Source organism: Lactuca sativa, chromosome 2, assembly GCF_002870075.4.
Source record: "Lactuca sativa cultivar Salinas chromosome 2, Lsat_Salinas_v11, whole genome shotgun sequence".
Taxonomy (NCBI): domain Eukaryota; kingdom Viridiplantae; phylum Streptophyta; class Magnoliopsida; order Asterales; family Asteraceae; genus Lactuca; species Lactuca sativa.
Genome location: NC_056624.2, coordinates 226258197 through 226278776, shown reverse-complemented (window position 1 = coordinate 226278776; position 20580 = coordinate 226258197). Strand labels below are relative to the sequence as shown.

General features: G+C 36.4%; 4 protein-coding genes across 6 annotated transcripts; 1 reads left to right on the top strand and 3 right to left on the bottom strand.

Moving 5' to 3' along the window:
- Nucleotides 1-1100: 1100 nt before the first annotated feature.
- Nucleotides 1101-3962, bottom strand: LOC111889959 (splicing factor-like protein 1). 2 transcript variants are annotated; one of them, XR_002849676.3, is made up of 3 exons: nucleotides 1766-3962; nucleotides 1474-1589; nucleotides 1101-1341 (listed from the first exon to the last, which is right to left on the bottom strand). XR_002849676.3 is itself a non-coding variant. In XM_023886109.3 (2 exons), the coding sequence occupies exon 1, from the start codon at nucleotides 3809-3811 to the stop codon at nucleotides 1790-1792; it is 2022 nt and encodes a 673-aa protein (XP_023741877.1). In that variant the 5' UTR covers nucleotides 3812-3962; the 3' UTR covers nucleotides 1101-1589; nucleotides 1766-1789. The 2 variants fall into 2 exon arrangements, 1 of the variants encoding a protein (XP_023741877.1); XM_023886109.3 differs by having other exon boundaries at nucleotides 1101-1589.
- Nucleotides 3963-5301: 1339 nt separating this feature from the next.
- Nucleotides 5302-7012, bottom strand: LOC111889960 (uncharacterized). Of its 2 annotated transcripts, none has more exons than XM_023886110.3 (5): nucleotides 6816-7012; nucleotides 6505-6646; nucleotides 6187-6404; nucleotides 5858-6115; nucleotides 5302-5780 (listed from the first exon to the last, which is right to left on the bottom strand). In XM_023886110.3, exons 1-5 carry the CDS (start codon nucleotides 6855-6857, stop codon nucleotides 5460-5462), a joined length of 981 nt encoding a protein of 326 aa, XP_023741878.1. In that variant the 5' UTR covers nucleotides 6858-7012; the 3' UTR covers nucleotides 5302-5459. The 2 variants fall into 2 exon arrangements, with proteins under 2 accessions (XP_023741878.1, XP_042755552.1); XM_042899618.2 differs by having other exon boundaries at nucleotides 6765-6895.
- A 291-nt stretch (nucleotides 7013-7303) lies between these two features.
- LOC111889958 (pentatricopeptide repeat-containing protein At2g22070) lies at nucleotides 7304-10327 on the bottom strand. The gene is made up of 2 exons (XM_042899617.2): nucleotides 10161-10327; nucleotides 7304-10041 (listed from the first exon to the last, which is right to left on the bottom strand). The coding sequence occupies exon 2, from the start codon at nucleotides 9962-9964 to the stop codon at nucleotides 7610-7612; it is 2355 nt and encodes a 784-aa protein (XP_042755551.1). The 5' UTR covers nucleotides 9965-10041; nucleotides 10161-10327; the 3' UTR covers nucleotides 7304-7609.
- Nucleotides 10328-13350: 3023 nt separating this feature from the next.
- Nucleotides 13351-14770, top strand: LOC128132127 (uncharacterized). The gene is made up of 3 exons (XM_052768180.1): nucleotides 13351-14097; nucleotides 14177-14295; nucleotides 14392-14770. Exons 1-2 carry the CDS (start codon nucleotides 13698-13700, stop codon nucleotides 14278-14280), a joined length of 504 nt encoding a protein of 167 aa, XP_052624140.1. The 5' UTR covers nucleotides 13351-13697; the 3' UTR covers nucleotides 14281-14295; nucleotides 14392-14770.
- The last annotated feature ends 5810 nt before the right edge of the window (nucleotides 14771-20580 follow it).

Sequence of the window (20580 nt, the reverse complement as noted above, 5' to 3'; positions counted from 1 at the left end):
ACGAAATTGGTTTTTTTAATATAATGACATTAAAATATGTTTTTAGTGTAAAATTTTAGTGGGTGGTTGGAATGAAAAATGTCTTTCTGTATTAAAAACTCATCATTTTAATGTTTTGTGGTTGGAGTTGCCCGAAAGGAACATTGACCTATATTTTCTATTTTGATATTAATTACGGTTGCTAACCAATTTTTATTTTTGCCTACAAAAAAGAAGACTTTTATTATTTTCCTACAATCTCAAATCAATTATTTATTTTCTTTCTTTTTCTTCAAAAAAATGTCTTCTAGATCATTTACAACGGTTAATAAAGGTAATTGGGTTAAAAAGTCGTACGTTTGTTCAATACCAACAAAATTGGTTATCATTACAACTTCGACAATAATGAACGAAATTGATCGATCTACAACCCAATCTCCGATATTGGCTCATGCCATAAAGACTTCTATCCAGTAGATAATTACCACTAATGATGCTCCATTATATGAAGATTTATATAGATAGTTGCAAAAACGTCAATAAGAGATGTGTCAAAAAAATATAAGGATTTATTTTGGAACAATAGCAAGAAGCTAGTATAACCAAATTACCACGAGATGACAACAAAGTGTGGTACAACCCAGTTCATCTTGTAGTGTTATGCCTATTATAATACATTAAAAAAGATTGTGGTACAATGTCATCAAAATATCTACTTTGTAACTTTAGTTATTCAAAAAAGAATGATTTTCGAAAATTCCATACCACCCAAACATTAATAATAATCACCGCATCGAAATATTTATGTTGCACCGCATCTAGCTTCAAGCATCCTCCCACATGATTCGATGATTTAATCACTAACTGAATTGGAATTAGGGTAATTCAAATCCCACCATCGCCCGACAAGATTCCAAACATCCACAATCAAGTGCAAGTATTAAAAATATGGTTCACATTTAATGTTTTGAATTTTTTAGTCTTATAATTAAAAGTAAATAAATTTAACATATACTGTATTTATCATGTCAATATCCCATCGGGCTAGAAATTAGGTCCCATCTACAGCTTACTGCCAAATGGTCAAAAAAGCTTGTTGGCACAATCGATGTCTGTATGTATCCATGCAAGTGTAAGTTTTTACTTAATAGGCTCATAAGTTTTGATGCATTCAAATCAATTCGTAAAAAAATTATAATTCACAAAATAAAGTCATTAACATGCATATTATGTTATCCAATATGGTTGGTTACTGGATAGTTCCATATCATATGGGAATATAACATGGTCTAGGGTCTGCACTCTTTGATGGCAGATAGCACCATTTTGGGAACATACATTGATTCCTGGGTCTTCTTTTAACTGAAATGATGACTACATTAGTAACAAAAAGTAATAAAAGCAAAAGTTGTTGTTAGCAACAGCTGCAAAATGAGAAAACATAATAAAAAACCACAAAACAAGTATAATTATGTGTCTCAATGACTTTCGCACCAGCTTTCTGCACATGTCACAACACCAAACTCAGCATAACAAGTTAAAGTTGTGAATTGTGATTGGTTCTGGTTGGTTTATAATCTCATCTCCAAGATTTCAATCCCCTGCCAAAGCTACAACAATATCATCACAAACAAAAAAGCTGGTTAATATTATTTATTATAATTTAAAAAAAAATAATTGCTAAAACAAAAATCATCATATCACACATGCTAATTTCCCACTCGACAGAAACACTTGAAATCTTAAAAATAACAGCACACAAAGACAAAGGTTTATAGCATGATACCTTTCCTCCAGTATCATCATCATTTCATCTCATCTCTGCCATGAATTTCTCATATGCCATGTCCCCACTAGATGTGTTATTTGTCTCAGGTAAAACACCAACACCAACACCAGGGGGAGGAACAGTTGAATTTGAAGCCCAGGGAGCATTTGCAATGTTGATAGTATTACTACTAGGTGAAGGTGCAGGTGCAGGAGGTACACCATAATAAGGTGCATAGGCGAATGTAGTTGTTGGATATGCAGTTGCAGGATATTGTACTCCTCCATAAGTAGAGGGTAATGGTAATAACGGTAATGGTGGTCGCATGGTGGAACATGGAGGTGGAGGTTGGTAAGGAGAATAAGTAGGAGGTGGAGGTGGACAATACTGAACAAAATTAGGAGCTGAATTTGAATATGAAGGAGGCATTTGTGGGGTCACTCCCACACCCACTTGAGAAGGAGGCTTTCCAGCAACTCTAACAACAATTGTTCTTCCATCAAGAGAATAACCCCTCATCTTAGCAATAGCAGTATTAGCTTGCTCAACATTTGAATATTTCACAAAACCATACCCTTTACTAGCCCCACTCATTCTATCCCTAATAACCTTACCCATCACAATTTCACCAAAAGGTGCAAACAGTTGGAGCAAACTTTCATCATCCATAGCAAGTGGTAAAGACCCGATATACAAGTTTGTTTCATCATACTCCTTCAAAGATGGACCAAGAGCAAGAGTCGAACAGCTTTGACTGGTCAAAGATTCAGGGATTGTTCCTCCTAATTCTGCTAAAAAGTTTTGATATTCATCATCCATGTTCTTACCTGTTGACCCTTTGACTGGACAATCTATAGTTGGATGCCCACCATCTCCACATAATTTACAAAGAACATCACTTTTAAAAGTCGAATTACGTGAAGGACATGCAAATTGTCTGTGCCCTGATTCGCCACATAATCTGCAATACTCTTCATCTCTTATGGTTCCATTAAGAGCAGCAAGCTCCCTAAGTTGTTGTCTTTTATGCTCGTTGAGGACCTCATCAACAGGCTGTAAAAGCTTCTCTACCATACCTGCAGCAGCATCAAGTGATTCCTGTGTCTCGGCCTCCACCAAAACATGCAGATCTTCATTTTCAGAGGGATCGGGTTTGTAGTCCTTTTTCTGCTGCATTCTGCCTTCTTTCATTGACCCTTTACCTCGGATTACAATTTTGGCACCTGTTTCCTTTTCCATTCTCTTCTGTGTATTCCCCCTTGGCCCAATTATGAGTCCGATAAAGTTGTAGCCTGGATATTCTTTCATAGGTATGTAAAGCTTCTTCTGAAGTTTTGGTGGTCTATAGTCCGCTGGGGGCTTGTAGGATGGATTTTTCTTTATAATCTGTGATATGATGTCTTGTCTCTCTTTATTTAATCTTTCCCTAGCTCGATATTCTCTTGTGTTAATTCGAATGCCCAAGTTATCATAAATTGGTTCGGGAGAGGGGGATCTAGCACCTTCAGGTCTATCATCCAAGGGAAGCCCTGACTGAAATTTTCTACTTATTTCAAGAAGCCTAATGTTAAGTGCTTGAATTTCGGGATCAAGGTCAATACCTAATGTGAAATCTTTCATAAAATCAGGAAGCTGTATGAGTGGCTTCGGTTCATCATCTGCCCATCTCGATTTCCTCTTTCTCGTGCCCGATGTCCCGGTTCCATCGCTGACGGCACCGGTTTCTTCGCTTGGCGGAGGATCCCAACGGCTTTTCCTCCGTCTCCTGCTGGTTGTTTCCTCTTCGCCACCTGAACAATCTTTATCCGTGCCACTATTCGTGTTGTTTGTGGGACCAGTTTCAGACAACAACGGTTTCTGAATAATCTTAATTAATGGATTCTTCGAGGAGGTACCAACCGCCTGCCCGTTAGGCTGAATATTATTCTTCGTATCAGCATCTTGGGTCTGATTATGGTTAATTGAGTCAGAATTTTGAAAATCGCAGGACGAAACTAGGGTTTCAGATTCTAAAGGATTCACCGTTGGCAGAGATTCGATATAGTTCGCCTCTAGAGTCTCCATAAGATTCTTCAACGTCGAGGGCGGAGGCGGTGGTGTCAGGGGATACCGGAGAGAGCCGTGAAGATAGAACAGATGTACAGATTGAGTGATGCGTGATATCTTCCGTTGGTTGTGCTGGTATCGGATGGGATTGGCCGTTCGCGGGTGCCGGTTGTGTTGAATGTTGATTAAAACGGGGCTCATGAATTGGGCTGCTTTAACTGAATGTCTTCTGGGTGGGCCTGCAATTTTAGCCCTTTTTCTTGAGTTTTCGTTAAAAATTGGGTTCAGAAAATAATTCCACTAGTTCTATAAACAATTTATGTCATTTTATGAAAATAGCGAACAGTTACAAAGCTCTAAATTTTTTTTAAAGGCAAATAGGTAACTAGCTGCACTAATAATTGATTCTAAGAGGATTTTGGATTAGCTTTTTAGCTTATTGCTTATAGTTTATTTATGGTGGGAATAAGTAATAAACAATAAGAATGGGGAGGGATGCTTATTAAAATTAGCTTATTTAACTTAATAAACTGAATTTTATCCAAACACTCAAATTAGCTTATTGTGGGAATAAGCAATAAACACCTTTTTTTTTTCCTATCCAAACACCATTGACAAAACTATTTAAAAAAAACTATATTCATAATTTTTAGGATCATAATATTACTATCCACAATCAATTGGACTTTTTTAAAAGTTCCACAATATCCGACAAAAGAAAACAGACGAAAATCATATTCAAATGTCAAAGACAATGCATAAACCAAATAAAAAGCGGTTTTCAAATACCTATGTAAATGGTATACACAATCGAGAATCCATAAAACGTTATAACATAAAACCCTAAATCCCTTGGCCATAAATACATAAGCTCCCTCATCGTTCGAAACGCAATACAAACACATCATGAAAAATAGAGTGGTGCGCCTTGGAGATCAAAGCTCTTTTTCTATGGCCCATGAAACTTGTATTCATCCTTTGAATTCCTCTTCTCCATGCGAGGAGGGTGGCACGAGGGCTGCGGGTAGGTGGCTTTCATTGGTAAGGAAGGCTAACTCTTAAGAAAAATGAAAGTAAAGAACACGGTACTAGCCTACTAGGTTATGAGGACGACATTGGTGTTTTTCACAGAAAATAGTTATTTAGATTGAAGACTGATTCATTCAGCGCCCTCTGGTTCGGTCAGAGGTAAAAGCTTGTTTTACCAATCAGCTGAATGCTGAGTTACTTAGAGTTGACCTCTTAATTAAACCAATAAAAGATTTACCAAACAACCACTTAGATATATCATTTCAAATAACTAAAATATGCAAATTTAAAATAAGCAATAAAAAGTTACGTTACTTACGATGCATGACAAAATAGCAGATCACCTAAAAAGGGCCAAACAATATATTGTCGAAATTAAAAATTAACCTGGGTTTCATTCTTAGCATGCAAAGATGGGCGTGTCCTTTCAAGACAAATAACAACGTAAATCAGGAGTCGGGATTCCAGATACAAGAATATATGAGAATAGGAGTAAAAAAGAAAATTAATTTTTACAGATTATTATTTGTGTAAAAGTACAAGTATAAATATTGCACCATAACTAATGTCTAATAACTTGCATCAATTCTTTCTTTCATGCAAACCAAGCAAAAGCAGGACTAAAATGTGGCAAACTTCAGTGCCCTGATCCATCAGGTATCAACACAATGGAGCCAGAAGTTTTCCGAGCTGCCATGTCAGCATGCGCTTGAGCAGCCTGTGACAATGGGTACGTATGATTTACACGGACCCTCAAGGCACCCGACCCCACCTTACTAACTACATCTCCAATGGCTTCACGCATCTCCTCCTTAGAAATGTTAGATGTCCTCAGAGAAGGCCTCGTCAAAAACAGGGATTTTGCAGCCAATGCAGATAAAGGAACAGGGTCAGGCGTCCCGGAAGATTGACCATAACTCATCATATATCCACGAGCTTTCAAACATGCCAATGATCCCTAAAACACACAGACTTAATCTGGTAAGCTAACTTATATATGAATGTTTCTTTTTGACTTAATACAGAAAGACATACCTGAAAAGTGTCTTTCCCTACGGAGTCGAAGACAACTTCGACTCCTTGTCCGGATGTAATCTCATTAACACGGGTAACAAAATCCTCTTCTTTGTAGAGAATAACATGATGGCATCCGTCTTCTTTTGCTTGCAAAGCCTTCTCCTTAGTTGACACAGTTCCGATAACAATGGCACCCAGCATATTTGCCCATTGGCATAACAAAGATCCTACTCCACCTGCTGCTGCATGGACGAGCACCGTGTGTCCTTGTTCTACCTATTTTTTATGATTTTCTTTTATTATTATAATGTAAATTGCGTGAAAGCTATGAATAGTCATCATAATACCTTGAACCATGTTCGGACTAGGAACCGAGCAGTTAGACCTTTGACCATGGCAGAGGCGGCGACTAAAGGATCGATGAGAGGTAAGAGAAACGCTTTTTCAGCCAAAACAATCTGCTCCTCCGTGTAGGTTCCCATTGAATTATGATAAACAACGTCTCCGATTTTCAAATTGTTTACTCCAGACCCCACCCCTGTCACCAAACCTGCTGCCTCCACTCCTAAAATCGGAACTTTAATCGTATCAACTTCAACTTAATTATATATAGTTTTTATGGATGGGTTATCTTTAATTAAAGGGGTCGGAATCGGAAGAGAAACCTGGTGTATAAGGAATTTCAGGCACCTTATAAACTCCGGTCCGGTAATATATATCAATGAAGTTCACACCGATGGCCATGTTCTTCACTCTGATCTCTCCTTCTTTAGGATCCCCAATTTCCATATCTTCCCATTTTAGTACCTGTAAAACAGTTTCTTCAGCAACAACTACAAACACAACAAAATCTAGGATAACTGAAATTATCATGAAACACAACAAAACTTCTCTTCGACTAATGATAACTGAAATTAAACATAACTTAACACAAAACACATGTAGGGTGCAGACATTAGAAGACAGAGGGTCGAACCTCAGGGCCACCAAGCTCGTAGACCCTAATGGCTTTTACCATTCTTTTGAGTCCTGTTGATGAAATTTTCTTAGACTTTGTCGGGTGGAATTGAACCTCTACACCCTTTTCAGATCAATAAAAGAAAATTTTGTTTATAACGGAAGCTGCAAGACGGAAAATTCGATGGTCTCTCTTCGACTTCCACGTTTTCCAAAGCAGATATGTTGCTTGTCTTAAAAAACGAAAGCTAGTAGTCCTCGCATTTGTAATTTTTACTATATCGGTCCTATATTTTTTATCATCAATTTTTACCAAAAATCCATGATTTTTTCCGGCTAATTTGGCCGTTGAGTACCGTTACCATCACACAATGTCAAAAGACGGAACTACCCTTGCTATGAGTTCTTAATTTTGTATCCAAAAAGTCTGGGTTTCTTGCCCCCAAAAATCGATTTAGTTCCGTTTTTTTTGGTTTCAAACTTTTGGTCTAAACTCTGAAGGGATGGATTTTTGTTATTTTTCTTTTTAATTTTTATTTTTCAGCTTTTCACTTGCATAAAGCAATAAAAATATCAATAGAGTACATATAGTTGAATGCTTGAACAAGTCAAAACCTATGAAACATTAAGAAAATAACAATATTTGTTGAATTTTGCGATGTAAAATAACCACAGCCGAATAAGAAAGACCACACAAATTATCTTTCCCACACAATTCCAACTTTTGGGCGAGCTAAAATATTATAATTTATGTTTTTTTTTTTTTTTAACATCACATTCGGTCCTAATCAAATGCAGTAGAAGCTATTTTGGCTACCAATAATCATTGCAGGAGCATGCTCCATCTTTAAAATGATGAAACCGAGTTGCATCTCTAACTATAATTTCCCTACCAACAAGTTTGGAAATAAACTTAATAGCCGAATGACAATCTTTACACACCCTCAAATTCTTCATAATCGTCAAACTACTATTCTTAGGAGTCTTCATTAACGCAAAAGCAATAGCAAGCTTTTCACTATGATGCATAAGAATCTCCTCTTTCACCTCTTCATCAAGATCATGCAAAACCACTTCAGTTTTCGGTACAAACCCTAATTTCTTAATCCCCTTCCAAATCTCCCCCATCATCTCATAAATCCCATCCCTTTCAGGATGAACACCATCTTCAGCTCCAAAAACATGAACCTGATCCCTTATTTGAACCCAACTCAACCCTTGATCTTTCTTAACTTTTTTAAACTTCATCGACCTTCGTATCTTAGCAGATTCCTCCCATTCCCCATGAACCGAGTACACATTGGCCAACGCCGAGTAGGCCCCACTGTTATCCGGATCCATCAGTAGGACCCGTTCGGCTGCAATTTTAGCAAGATCCATATTTTTATGAACAAAACTTGAAGATAAAAGCGAACCCCACGCGATAACATCCGGTTCAATCGGCATGTTCTTGATGACATCATAAGCTTCTAGAAGCTTCCCCGCACGTCCCAACAAATCAACCATACACGCGTAATGACTATGAGTCGGTTCAATCCCGTGTCTTTCTTGCATCATTTTGAAATACCCGCGACCTTTTTCCACTAAACCCATATGGGTACAAGCCGAAATCACTCCAACATAAGTTATATGATCCGGTTTTATATCAAAATCCAACATTTTCTCAAATAATTTCAACGATTCTTCTCCATGGCCATGTTGAGCTAAAGAAATAACCATGGAAGTCCAAGAAATATTATCTTTTAAACCACTTATCATTTCAAACACACGTTTCGCGTTACCAATACTTCCCGATTTCGCATACATGTTAATCAAAGCATTACTTACAGAAACCGATAATGCTACTTCTGTTTTTATAGCTTTTGCATGAATTTGTTTCCCATGGTTTAAAGAAGCAAGACTCGAACTTACACTCAAGATAGCTGCTAGAGTGTAGCTATTAGGTTGTGGACCCGATTTGATCATTGATCTAAAAAGATCGATTGCTTCATTGTTGAACCCGTTTTGCATGTAACCTACAATCATGGCTGTCCATGCTACCACATCAGGATCGGTTAACGAATCGAATATTTTTCTTGCAGGCCCCATCTCACCTTTTTTGATGTATCCATCTAACAGAGATGTGAATGCGATTATGTTGTTTTCATTTGATGTTTTATATTTTTCTACAATCTTTTGAGCTGTTTTGATGTCACCAAGTTTAGAGTACATTGAAATCAAAGCGTTTCCAACAGCTCCAGATAGATCGAATTCGATTCTGATAATGTGACCATGGATTTGTTTCCCTAATTTTAAGCTGCTAATGTTTGTAGATGCGGATAAAACGCTTGCTAACGTGTATTTATCTGGCTTGAGTGTTGGATTCTTGATCTTTAACATATTCGAGAACATATGAAGAGATTCGGAGTCAAAACCGTGTTGATTGTACCCTGAAATCATTGAATTCCATGTAACTATATCTCGATTGGACATTTGGTCAAACTGAGCAAGTGCAAGGTCAAACCGTCTACATTGCATATGCATTGATATCATAGTATTCCAACTTGATGTGCTTTTTGATTTCATTTTACCAAAGATAGATTCTGCTGTCAACAGATCGCCTGATTTTGCGTACATGTTTAACAGAGAATTAGCAACGCTGGTGTAGTTACTGAGCCCGACTTTAACAATAAATGAATGAACTTTCTTCCCGATATCTAACCTGTTCATGGCAGCACAGGAGGCAAGAACGATAGTGAATGTGTACTGTGTTGGCATTACTTTGGAAGATATCATGTCGACGAGCATTCTGACAGCAGTTTCAAAGCGACCCATTTGATTATAACCCACCATCATCGCAGTCCATGAGACAGAATCAGGTTCGGGCATTTCGTCAAACAGGCGGCGTGCATAATCAACCCTTCCCTGTTTCGCATTAGCAGATATAATCGTGTTCCAAGAAGATGCGTTCCTAACAGGCATTTCATCGAACAACCGACGAGCATCTACAAGAAACCCTGTTTTCGCATACAAATTCATCAGATTGTTCGTAAGGAACACACCAACATGGATACCCGACTTGATTATACTAGCATGAATCGCTTTTCCCGCACACGGGTCTTTGTTAACCAGCGTTCTTTGAATTAGAGAAGCATAATGATCAGATAGTTGGTGTCTAAAAGTTCCCATGAAGAATTATTCTAATTACTTTGACCATGGTGGTTCTAGCCTTCGGGGTGTCTCCATTGAAAAGAATTGCAGCTTTCCTATAAAATTACATCACACTAAAAATTACCAAAATAATAATAATAATGATAATAAATTGCTAAGATATTTTAAACTAGAAAAAAAAATTGCTAATATTTTTTACACGCAATAAATCTACCAATGAAAAAAAAATCATGGAATTGATCATTTGAAACTACTACAAACTTCGTTATGCACGTCAAATAATTAGAATATCTTCAAAAATATACTGAAATAGCATTGTACAAATTTGATTGATAGAGATAACACAAGCAGCGAAACTAAACAATTGTTTGTTTGCATTTGTTTTTATTCTTATCTAATAGAGCATGTTTTAGTTGATAGCGAAAAGGTTTAAAATCCTAGTAAGAAATATATATAGGGTTTTGTAAGCATTGATATTAACCTAAAAATACACAACATTTCTAACACTAAAACGCTTCCGGATCGATTGATTTCATCCCGTGGCGGACGCAAAACATTTTCGTATGGGTGACACTAAAAAAAAATCTAAAAAAATCTATATTAGTAGTGTCACTCATGTTTTAAGTCGGTGCACCCAATAGAAAAAACATTAAAAAAACATTAACATTTTTTTAACCTTACGTGCCGGCGTCGAAGCAGTGGCCCGGGACCCCTGGGCACCACTAAGGTCCGCCACTGATTTCATCCAAACATCGTAAGGACCAAAATAGATTACATGAAAATCAAAGAACCAATCAATTCAATTTTAGAGGGGGTGGTTGTGTAGAATGGTGGTGTCGGAGGAGAGGGGAACCAATGCAAACATTTTATGAACGTTGATGTGTGGGGTTGGGGGTAAGCAATGAGTTGCAAGCCTATTTTATTTTAAAATTAATAAATGTTAGAAGAATGTTAAAAGTTAAAACATCTAAAAATCAAGGGTTATTGTCAGTGTTGCAAAACTCGGTCGAGTACTCGGAATTGGGCCTTTACTGAGGGGAGTAGTGTCAACTCGGGGAAAAAAAATCGGACTAAGTCAAAATCTGTCAAAACTCGGTCAACCTCGGTCAAAACTCGGTCAACCTTGCTCAAACTCAGTCAAACTCGCTCCAACTCGGCCTTACTCGGGCTACTCGGTCAACAAGTCAAAATCGGTCAACAAAGTCAAATTCGGTCAACGAGGGCAAAAATTGACAAAATCATAAAACTTATTTTTGACTTTACAAAAATTACCCTAAAACTTAAAAAACAGGCGACATTCCCAAATTTGGTTCCCCCTCTTTTCTATGAGAATTCGATCTCCTGTGCTCTCTCTCGTCTTTCTCTTCTTCTGGCGAATCGAATACTACCAGCAGCAACGATTGAGGTTATATTCTACAGTTCGACTAGCAATAATGTGTTCCTGTCTTCCTGAGTCATGATACTACCAGCGATAGCGATCGATTGTAGACTGACGAGATCCTTAATAGCGATCAAGGTTTTCTCTTCACTCTTACTGTATCTCTTTATGTCGATTTTGGATTTCTTCTTCAAGAACTTGGTTTTTTTATTTGATTTGGTGTAACCGTATGTATTTCAGATTTGAGTTTTTACAATGGCAAATGATCTATAGTGTACTGTTAGTCTGTTAATCTATCTCACTGTCGATTTTGGATTGATTCATCAAGAGCTCGTTTTTTTTTATTTAAGAACTCCCACAATGTCCTACTGTTACAGTGGGAGTATGTATTTCATCAAGAATTTTGTCCTTGTTCGGCTGTTCCTCATTTTTCCCTTAAGATTGTTGGTTTTTGACTTGGTGTGTATCAGTGTATCTATTTCGTGATTTCTTTACAGGACACAGGTGTATCAGTGATTCAATGTATACATTTAGTTTATTTGATTTCTTTACTAGAGTAGAGACTGAGGTAACTACAAACAAGAGGCAGTGGATATGTATTTGATTGTCCCTGTTTCAGAATTCAGATTTCACAATTTGTAACTTTGTATGTATTTTTTTTTCCTGTTTTCTGTGTAATATGTATGCTATTCTATTTTATCACTTTACGTGACTTTATAGATTTGAATGTATTTCAGAATTCAGATTTCCAATATTAGTTTCACAGTTTGTATGTATTTTTTCCTTGTTTTCAATTTCCTGTTTTTCCCGTTTTCTATTTTCTGAAACAATGTATGTGTTTTAGACTCACTAACTCACTTTGTGTTAGATAGATTTCTAACTGGAGTAATGACATCAACCACAACAACCCCGTCTACTGGATCAACTGCAACTCAAGAGAATGTTAAACGCAAATCAAATGATCCTGGATGGGAATATGTAGTGTGTGTGAATCCTAAGAAATTGGAGCGAGTGAAATGCATTTTATGTAATAAAGAGATGGGCGGGGGAATCAATAGACTAAAACAACATATTGCACAAATTAAGGGAAATGTTTCTTCATGCCCAAAGACCACAAAACATGACCAAATAAAATGTAGAGATGCTCTTCTTGATAACCAAAATAAAAAAAGGGGAAGGTAGATGAAAATGAGTCTTTAAGTGCACAAGTGAATATTAGAAGTAGTGAGAATGAAACCATTACCATCGATGATGATTTGATAGAAGATTCATTTGGCTCTAAGAAGGCTAAATGTTCTTTTGGGCCTATGGATTGGTTTCCAAACACTATCAACCCCCAAGATGTTTCAAACATGGGAAAGAGCAAACAAGAAAATATGTCAAATGTTATTCGTAAGGAACACATGATTCGTGTGAAAGAATATATTTGTAGATGGGCCTATGAATGTGCCATTCCTTTTCATGCCTTTGAAAAGGATAACTTTAAAATTATGTTGGAGACGGTTGGCCAATTTGGACGTGGGGCACCACCTCCAACTAGATATGAGATGGGAGAAACATATCTAAAGAAAGAAGTAGAAAGAACAATAAATTTGTTGACACCATACAAAGACGAATGGAAATCTAATGGATGCTCGATTATGACGGACGCATGGTCCGATAGAAAGAGAAGGAGCATCATGAACTTATGTGTTAACTCAAAGATGGGGACCATTTTTTTTGTTATATAAAGAATCATCGGATGAAGCTCACACAAGTGAACACATACATGAGTATGTTGAAAGTTGCATCAAAGAAGTTGGCCCCGAGATTTTTATTCAAATTGTGACCGACAATGCATCAAATAATATGGGAGCGGCCAAGTTGTTAAAGGAAAAAAGACCAACTATTTTTTGGACATCTTGTGCAACACATACCCTCAATCTTATGCTTGAAGGTATTCATTTTAATTGCGCTAAGTTTATAATTTAGTGTTCTTTCTTAATTTTTAATAATATTATTAACGTTTTATTTATTTTAAAAGGTATTGGCGGGCTACCTAGGTATTAGAAAATTCTCAACCATGCCAAAACACTCACAATGTTTATTTATGCTCATCATAAAACTTTGGCCATGATGAGACACTTTACCAAGAAAAGAGATATTGTGCGATCGGGAGTCACGAGATTTGCTTCCGCATTTCTTACTTTGCAAAGTTTGGCCGATAAAAAGGCCCAACTAAAACAAATGTTTACAAGCGATGAATGGGAATCATGTAGACTTAGCAACACCGTTAAAGGGAAAGCCGCATAAGACACGGTGGTAAATGCCACATTTTGGACCAGTGTAGCATTATGTTTAAAGGTTTTTGCCCCTTTGGTCAAAGTTCTTCGGATGGTTGATGCGGATCGAAAGCCATCAATGGGTTTTGTATATGGTGAGATTCAAAATGCGAAACAAGAAATCATTAATGCTTTGGGCAACAATAAAAAAGCGTATGAGCCTATTATGGATATCATTTCGAAAAAGATGAAAGGAAGACTTGATACAACGCTACATTTGACGGCTTACCTTTTAAATCCATATTATCTTTATAAGAATCCGGAGATCCAAAATGATATTGATGTGACTGATGCGATTGTTGATTTTGTCGATACAATATATCCGGGAGATCATTCTTTGCAAAACCATATCGTGATGGTTGAGTTGCCGGTTTACATGGGTAAACAAGAAAAAATTAGTCGAGAAATTGCAATTAAAGGATGTGAGTTGAACAACGACAAATTTGATCCGGGTAATATATTTTTAAATTGTATTTATTTTATAAAATTCCAAAATAATAAATTTAACAATGTTTTTTTTTCAACTTGTAGCGAATTGGTGGGTAGCTTATGGTGCCTCAACTCCACAATTGAGAAAGATTGCTACAAGGATACTTTCTTTAACAACTAGTTCTTCGGGGTGTGAAAGAAATTGAAGCACTTTTGAAGGGGTTGGTAGTTTACTAAATTTAATTATAATTTTTAAGTAGTTTATTCAAAACTTGTATATTTATCAAACTTTTTCTTTTGCTTATTTAAATTTGTAGGTACATACAAAGAAGAGAAATAGATTAGAGACGTCAAAATTGAACAATCTTGTTTTTGTTCAATTTAATGCAAATTTGATGGAAAATAACAAGAAAAGAAAGACTAAGGATATGGAAGTACTTTTAGCAAAATATGCAAGTGAGGCTCAAGAATGGATTGTCGAAAATGATGTATTGTTGGATGAAGTTGAGTCCAATGAAGCTATGGGTGACGAGGAGTTTTTACAAAATCGTAGAAGTTCTAGATTAAGAGAACTTGATGAGGAAGAATTTGTGTCGGAGGATGAAGAAGAACTAAATGAAGATGTTGAATATGAATCGGATGAAGTTAACATCAACGAACAAATTGGAGCTACATTGGAAGAGGAAGATTAAATGATTAATCTAAATAAATAATAGTAAAGAATATATGGTGTCTATTTTTGAAACAATTTAACATTTCAAAATGTATCTTTTGTTGATATTTCATCTAATTTTGTAATGAATTTCAATCAACTAATATTTTAAATTATGATATTTGACATGTATAATTTCCTTTAAAATATATTTTTTACATGATTTACCATATCCGAGTACTCGCTGCTCCCCCCTCGGCCGAGTAGGTGCCGAGTAGCGAGTTCTCCAACCTCGGTTATTGTTATTATTGTCCAACCAACTTATCGTTTTTGTTACAAATGGTTTTTTTTTTTTTTTTTTTTTTTTTTTGCATCCTAGGGGCATGAACTTGAGTTTTACTTGTTAATTTGAGTAACTCACCTAGTATAAACAATTTCTAATGCCAAATAGGATAGAAGTATATTACACCTAAGTTCCTGTTGGAATAAGGTGTTTAAGCTCATAACTAAATTTGTATAAACTTGTAAATAGAAGCAAAATCCTTTTTGGATTGCCCTCATAACAAAAAATAACTAGAAGTGATATTAAGAGAGAAAGAGAGATACATATGTCCTCTAGCCTTGAGGAATGCACTTTTTCTATACATTTGATGTACTTTAACATTTTTATGTGGCGCATACGCTAGGAAGATGTGTATGTCCTCTAGCCTCGTAACTGGAGAATATGTTTTGTTGTAGTAAATTCCTTCAAATTGACTATAACCTTTTGCTACAAGTCTGTATTTGTTTCTGATTACCACACATGTATCATCCAATTTGTTGTGAAATACCCAACGAGCTCCAACTATGGTATGTCCCTTTGGCTTGGGAACAAGTTGTCAAACCTTTTTTCTCTTGAACTATGCAAGCTCCTCTTGCATAGCAATGATCCAGTCATGATCCATAAGGGCTTATTTGATGATTATGGGCTCAGTTGATGACATAAATTTCACATAGTGACAATGCTTGGTTAAGTCTTCAAAGGACCGAGTTCTAATACCTGCAAAAGACTTCCTATTATTTGGTCAGGTGGATGATCTCTAGTCTAGTTTTATAGACATGATTGATGATGTTCAACAACTGCATTGAATGAAATGTATTTAACTTCGAGAGGTACTTCTCTTTGAACATTTTGAACTTGTCCCCCCTCGATTTTAGAACATCCCGCAGACAAGTCTTAAACCTTAGGAGCTGGTTGCTCTACTATGATGAAGGTCCCCCTTGCGAAGTTGATGGTTCCCCCTAGATTGAAGCAGTGGGAATTATGGGAGCTTCACATGTTTCTATTTCTTCAACATCTTCTTCGAATTCTTCTGATTCTTCAGAGACATGCGATCGATTATGAACTATTGGAACAAATTCGTCTCTGACTGGAACCTCGATGGTACGACTAGTTGTTGGACCTCAGGCACTACCAACTCTCCCAAAACCAATTGGTGTTCAGAAAAGCGCAACCTTTGTACATATAGCACATCCAACCCTCTAACGCCTACAACATTCGACTGCGACTAAGAAACCTTCCTTACGCATCGTGAAGACTAATCCATTTCTGACCCCAACAATCCCCCCATCAAAAATTGCTCCCTGAGAGAATCGAACCCACGAACCTAGCTCTGACCACTTATTGGACCTTGGGAGCTACCAAATCTCCAAAAACCAATTGGTTTCAGGAAAGGCACAACTGTTATACATATAACACATTCAACCCTCTAGCCTACGACATTCGACTGCAACTAGGAAACCTTCCTTACGCATCGCGAAGACCGAGCCATTTTTGAACCCCAACATTATTGATGGATCAGAGGGCATGATTTCCCCCTCAACCAGCAATGTGGAAGTCACATACGATGAGTCTTTAGAGAAGGAGGGTTTAGAGTCTTCAATATGTTGTAATTGTATAGAAGGTGAGACTAAGATCTCGGATAGTCTTGCCATTTACAGATGATCAAAAAGAGTATCATAGTTAACTTCAACGATGTTGAGAGGTCTGGATTGGATATAAATGTCATTCTCCATAATGAACTTTGTTTCATTGATTGGATCAGTCTCCCGGGTTTAGAAATCATCAAATTTCACATCGAAGTTTCTTCAATTATTCTTGTTCATCGGATCAAAGTTGTGTATGCAACTTTGTTTGTAGAATAACCCAAAAAAGTTTCCTTCATCTGATTTGGGTGTGAACTTGCTTAGATGCTCTATGTTGTTGACCATGAAACACCTACAACCAAAAATATGAAAGAAATGAACATTGGGTTTACGATTGTTCAAACCTTCGTACGAAGTCTTATTGATGCGTTTGGTGATGATGCTTCAGTTCTGAATAAAACAAGTTGTTGCAACTGCTTTTGCGCAAAAGTAGAGGGACAAATTTGCGAAGTTGAGCATAAATCTATCAACTTCTACAAGATTTATGTTCTTTTTATCTACCACACCATTCTGATATGGTATGTATGGTTCCGAGAAGTTGCGATTGATTCCTTTAGACACCAAGAAGTCGTTTAGAAATCGATTTTTGAATTATGTTCCATTGTCACTTCGTATCTTTTGAATGGGAAGCTTGATCTGTAATTTGATTTCCTTGATGAAGTTGATCAAAGTTTGTGGTGTATCTGATTTTAGTCTCAAGAAGAAAACCCATGTAAAGCGAATATAATCATCAACGATGACTAAAATGAACATCTTATAATGGATACTGGCAATAATGGATGGGCCGCAAAGATTAGTGTGAAGTAATTCCAAAGGCTTAATGATTGAGGAACCTAAGATCAATGAATGACTTCCCTTCGGTTTTTTTTCACACTCACAAGCAGGGCATAAAGTGTCATTGTCAAGGAGAGGCAAACCTAGCAGCAAATTACAAAGGGAAGTAAGATCAGACACATTCCTATCGATCAACAAGATCATTTATTTATAGGAGAAAAGAGTACATGTCTACAACTGGATAATATAAAAATAATACTGACGTTGACGACCATGCTTCCCACGTCTGGAACGGGCAAAACCAACCTAACACTCTTTGTCAGTAAAAGTTGTTTATTACCCTGACACTGCGATATCGCAAAAGAAAAACTCCATTTAACTATTCACCAAGTCTTCTTTAGCATATATGGTCTTTACAAACTCTCCGCTTATCAAAACAAGCATCTCTTCAGCATGTCAACACAAAACATCTCTTCGCTTCATCATCTAACCAATTCTTTGCATCCACAATAATTACCTTATCTGTCGAGGGTCACTTTCATGTATCAACAAAATCAACACTACATTCATGTTCTTCAACTTCAAATCCCTTCTAAAATTTGATTTTTCATAATATAACTTGTCTCCCAAGTCGATGTTTGTTTTTTAATAGAAGAGGACATCTATTTATAGACATTTAAAAATCTTCAGATTTGTGTCATGTAAGGTACAAATTCGTGTTGCGTTTCCTTAAGTATCCTCATCGTGCTCAACTTATGAGGCTTTTTCATGGATCAGACATAGTTTTGTTGCGTCTCGTCTTCTTGATTTTTGGTAAGTTTTGATCTTTATCTTTATTAACTCCATTCTTGTCCTAATCATTTCCTTTTGCTCATTAGCTATGAATTTTCTTATATTTATCCGATTCAAAAAGCATATTAAGTATCATTTATCTTTAAATATACCAGTGAAGTATAATAATATTAAAATAATGAGCTAAAATAAATGTATAAATAAGTTTATATCAACAACTCATTGATCACCAAGGATCATCAAATATACTTCTCCCCTCAATATAATTCGATTGATCTGGTCCCACAATTTTACCTATCACTTTCTTGCGATGTAAGGCGAGGATTTTAGATAAAGTTTTGTACATGTACCTAATTAGATTCACTAGCCTATAGTCTTTAAGAGATAAATGATCTCTAACTTTAGGGATAAACGAGATAAAAGATGCGTTGCTACCCCATTGATCTACCCTGTTAATTCAAAGTTTTTGATATAATTAAAAATATCACTTTTCAGAATATCCCAAATACATTTATAAATTTACAAGTAAAGTCGTCAGGCTTTGGAGTTTTTTCGTTTCCACAACACCAAATAATTTCCTTTATCTCCAAAAGTGAGAAGGGACAATAAAAACTATCACGATCTTTGATTGTCAAACTTTTTGAATTTTAAATTTATCAACTTCAGCCTATCTATCTGGGACACTCTGATCAAATTTCGAAGAAAAGAACTTCAAAGCCTCATCTTTAGTTTTTTCAAGATTCGTCGATCATTCACCATTAATTGTGAGCATGTTTATCTTTTTTCCTTTCCATTTCCTTTTAAACCTACGTGATAAAATTTAATGTTTTCATATCCATTGGCATTTCCCTTGCCCATATTCTTGCTTTTTGTCTAAGATCCAACCTTTTGAAGGTATCAATATCTAACACTTTGTTTTTCAATTATTTTCTAGCACAGATTTAAGGAGAAAAGAGATCTCTAGATTCTTTGATCTGTATACAATGTCTCCAACTTTTAATATTGACTTTTAGTGTTTTAAGTTTCAATAACAACTTGCTTGCCTTATCCTCCACCGCCAAAGCATTCTAAGAGTCCAAAGTTATGTCATGAATGCCTTCTGGTAACAACCGTGAGTTGAAAAATCTTAAAGAATCGGGCCATAGTCAAAGAACTCACTCACAAGAATCACCGAACTATGGTCTAAATACAACCAAGGAAAAATAGTAACCAAAGTTATAGACCATTGTGACAAAATCAAAGAGCTCTACTACCCCTATGAATACATTGAAAGCCTCTATGATCATAGCATAATCATTCTTTGAAAACCTATCACTATTTTACCTAACCTCGTTAAAATCTCCCAAAAGATGCCACATAACTTGGGGAAATTACAACTAATAGACATTGGGGGGGGGGGGGGGGGGGTTTCAAAAAATAGACACAAAAACTAAAACTTCTGGGTATAGACATGGAATCGATGTGGCAAAAAAAAATCTCAAGATCCATTCTGCGGAGCTACCTCTGAGGAATGAAGTCATTCCACGAAGGTACCTCCGAGGAATGGATCTTGAGAATTTTTTTACCACATTGATTCTTTGGGCTTATACTCCGATTAAAAGACATTTTTTTCCCACCTCACATTCATTCCAAACATTGTCCTGAAAAATTCATACCATCATACTCTTTTCTTGAAAATAATTAGTTGGGAAATGAGTATAAACCCCGAAAAATCAATGTGAAAAAAAATCTGAAGATCCATTCCTCGGAGGTAGGTCCGCGTAATGGATCTTGAGATTCTTTTTGCCACATCAATTCCTCGGAGATTAAGCTGATTCAGTGGAGCCCTCGGAGCTCATCTCCGCGAAATCCATGTCTATACACGAAAATTTGATTTTTTGTGTCCATATTTTGGAATTTCCCCAAAAAATGTCTATTAGCAACAATTTCCTCATAACTTGTGTATCCTATTTAATACGTAATAAATCATAACAAAACCGCGGTCTTTCATCAATATCAGTGGGGGCATAAACATGTATAAAGTTCATCTTCTCCGGAACACCACTCCAGTACGAGACATGAAGGTGTTGTTTTTTTTTCTCAAGAAGAGCTTCCTGACATCTTTGGTTTGCGTCATGCAAATAACGTGCAAATATTTCTTCCAATAGACCGTATGTTTTTCCGAAGACCGCAAACTTAATAAGCCATGTGTGTCCTCTTCTTAGAGAAGGCATGTACTTACCTCTTTTCAAGTCTGCATATGTATTCATGGTAAAATTAAAAAGACATAATTTCTTAAGCAAAATTAACATAGACCGGAAATAACCAGACTCAACGATAACAA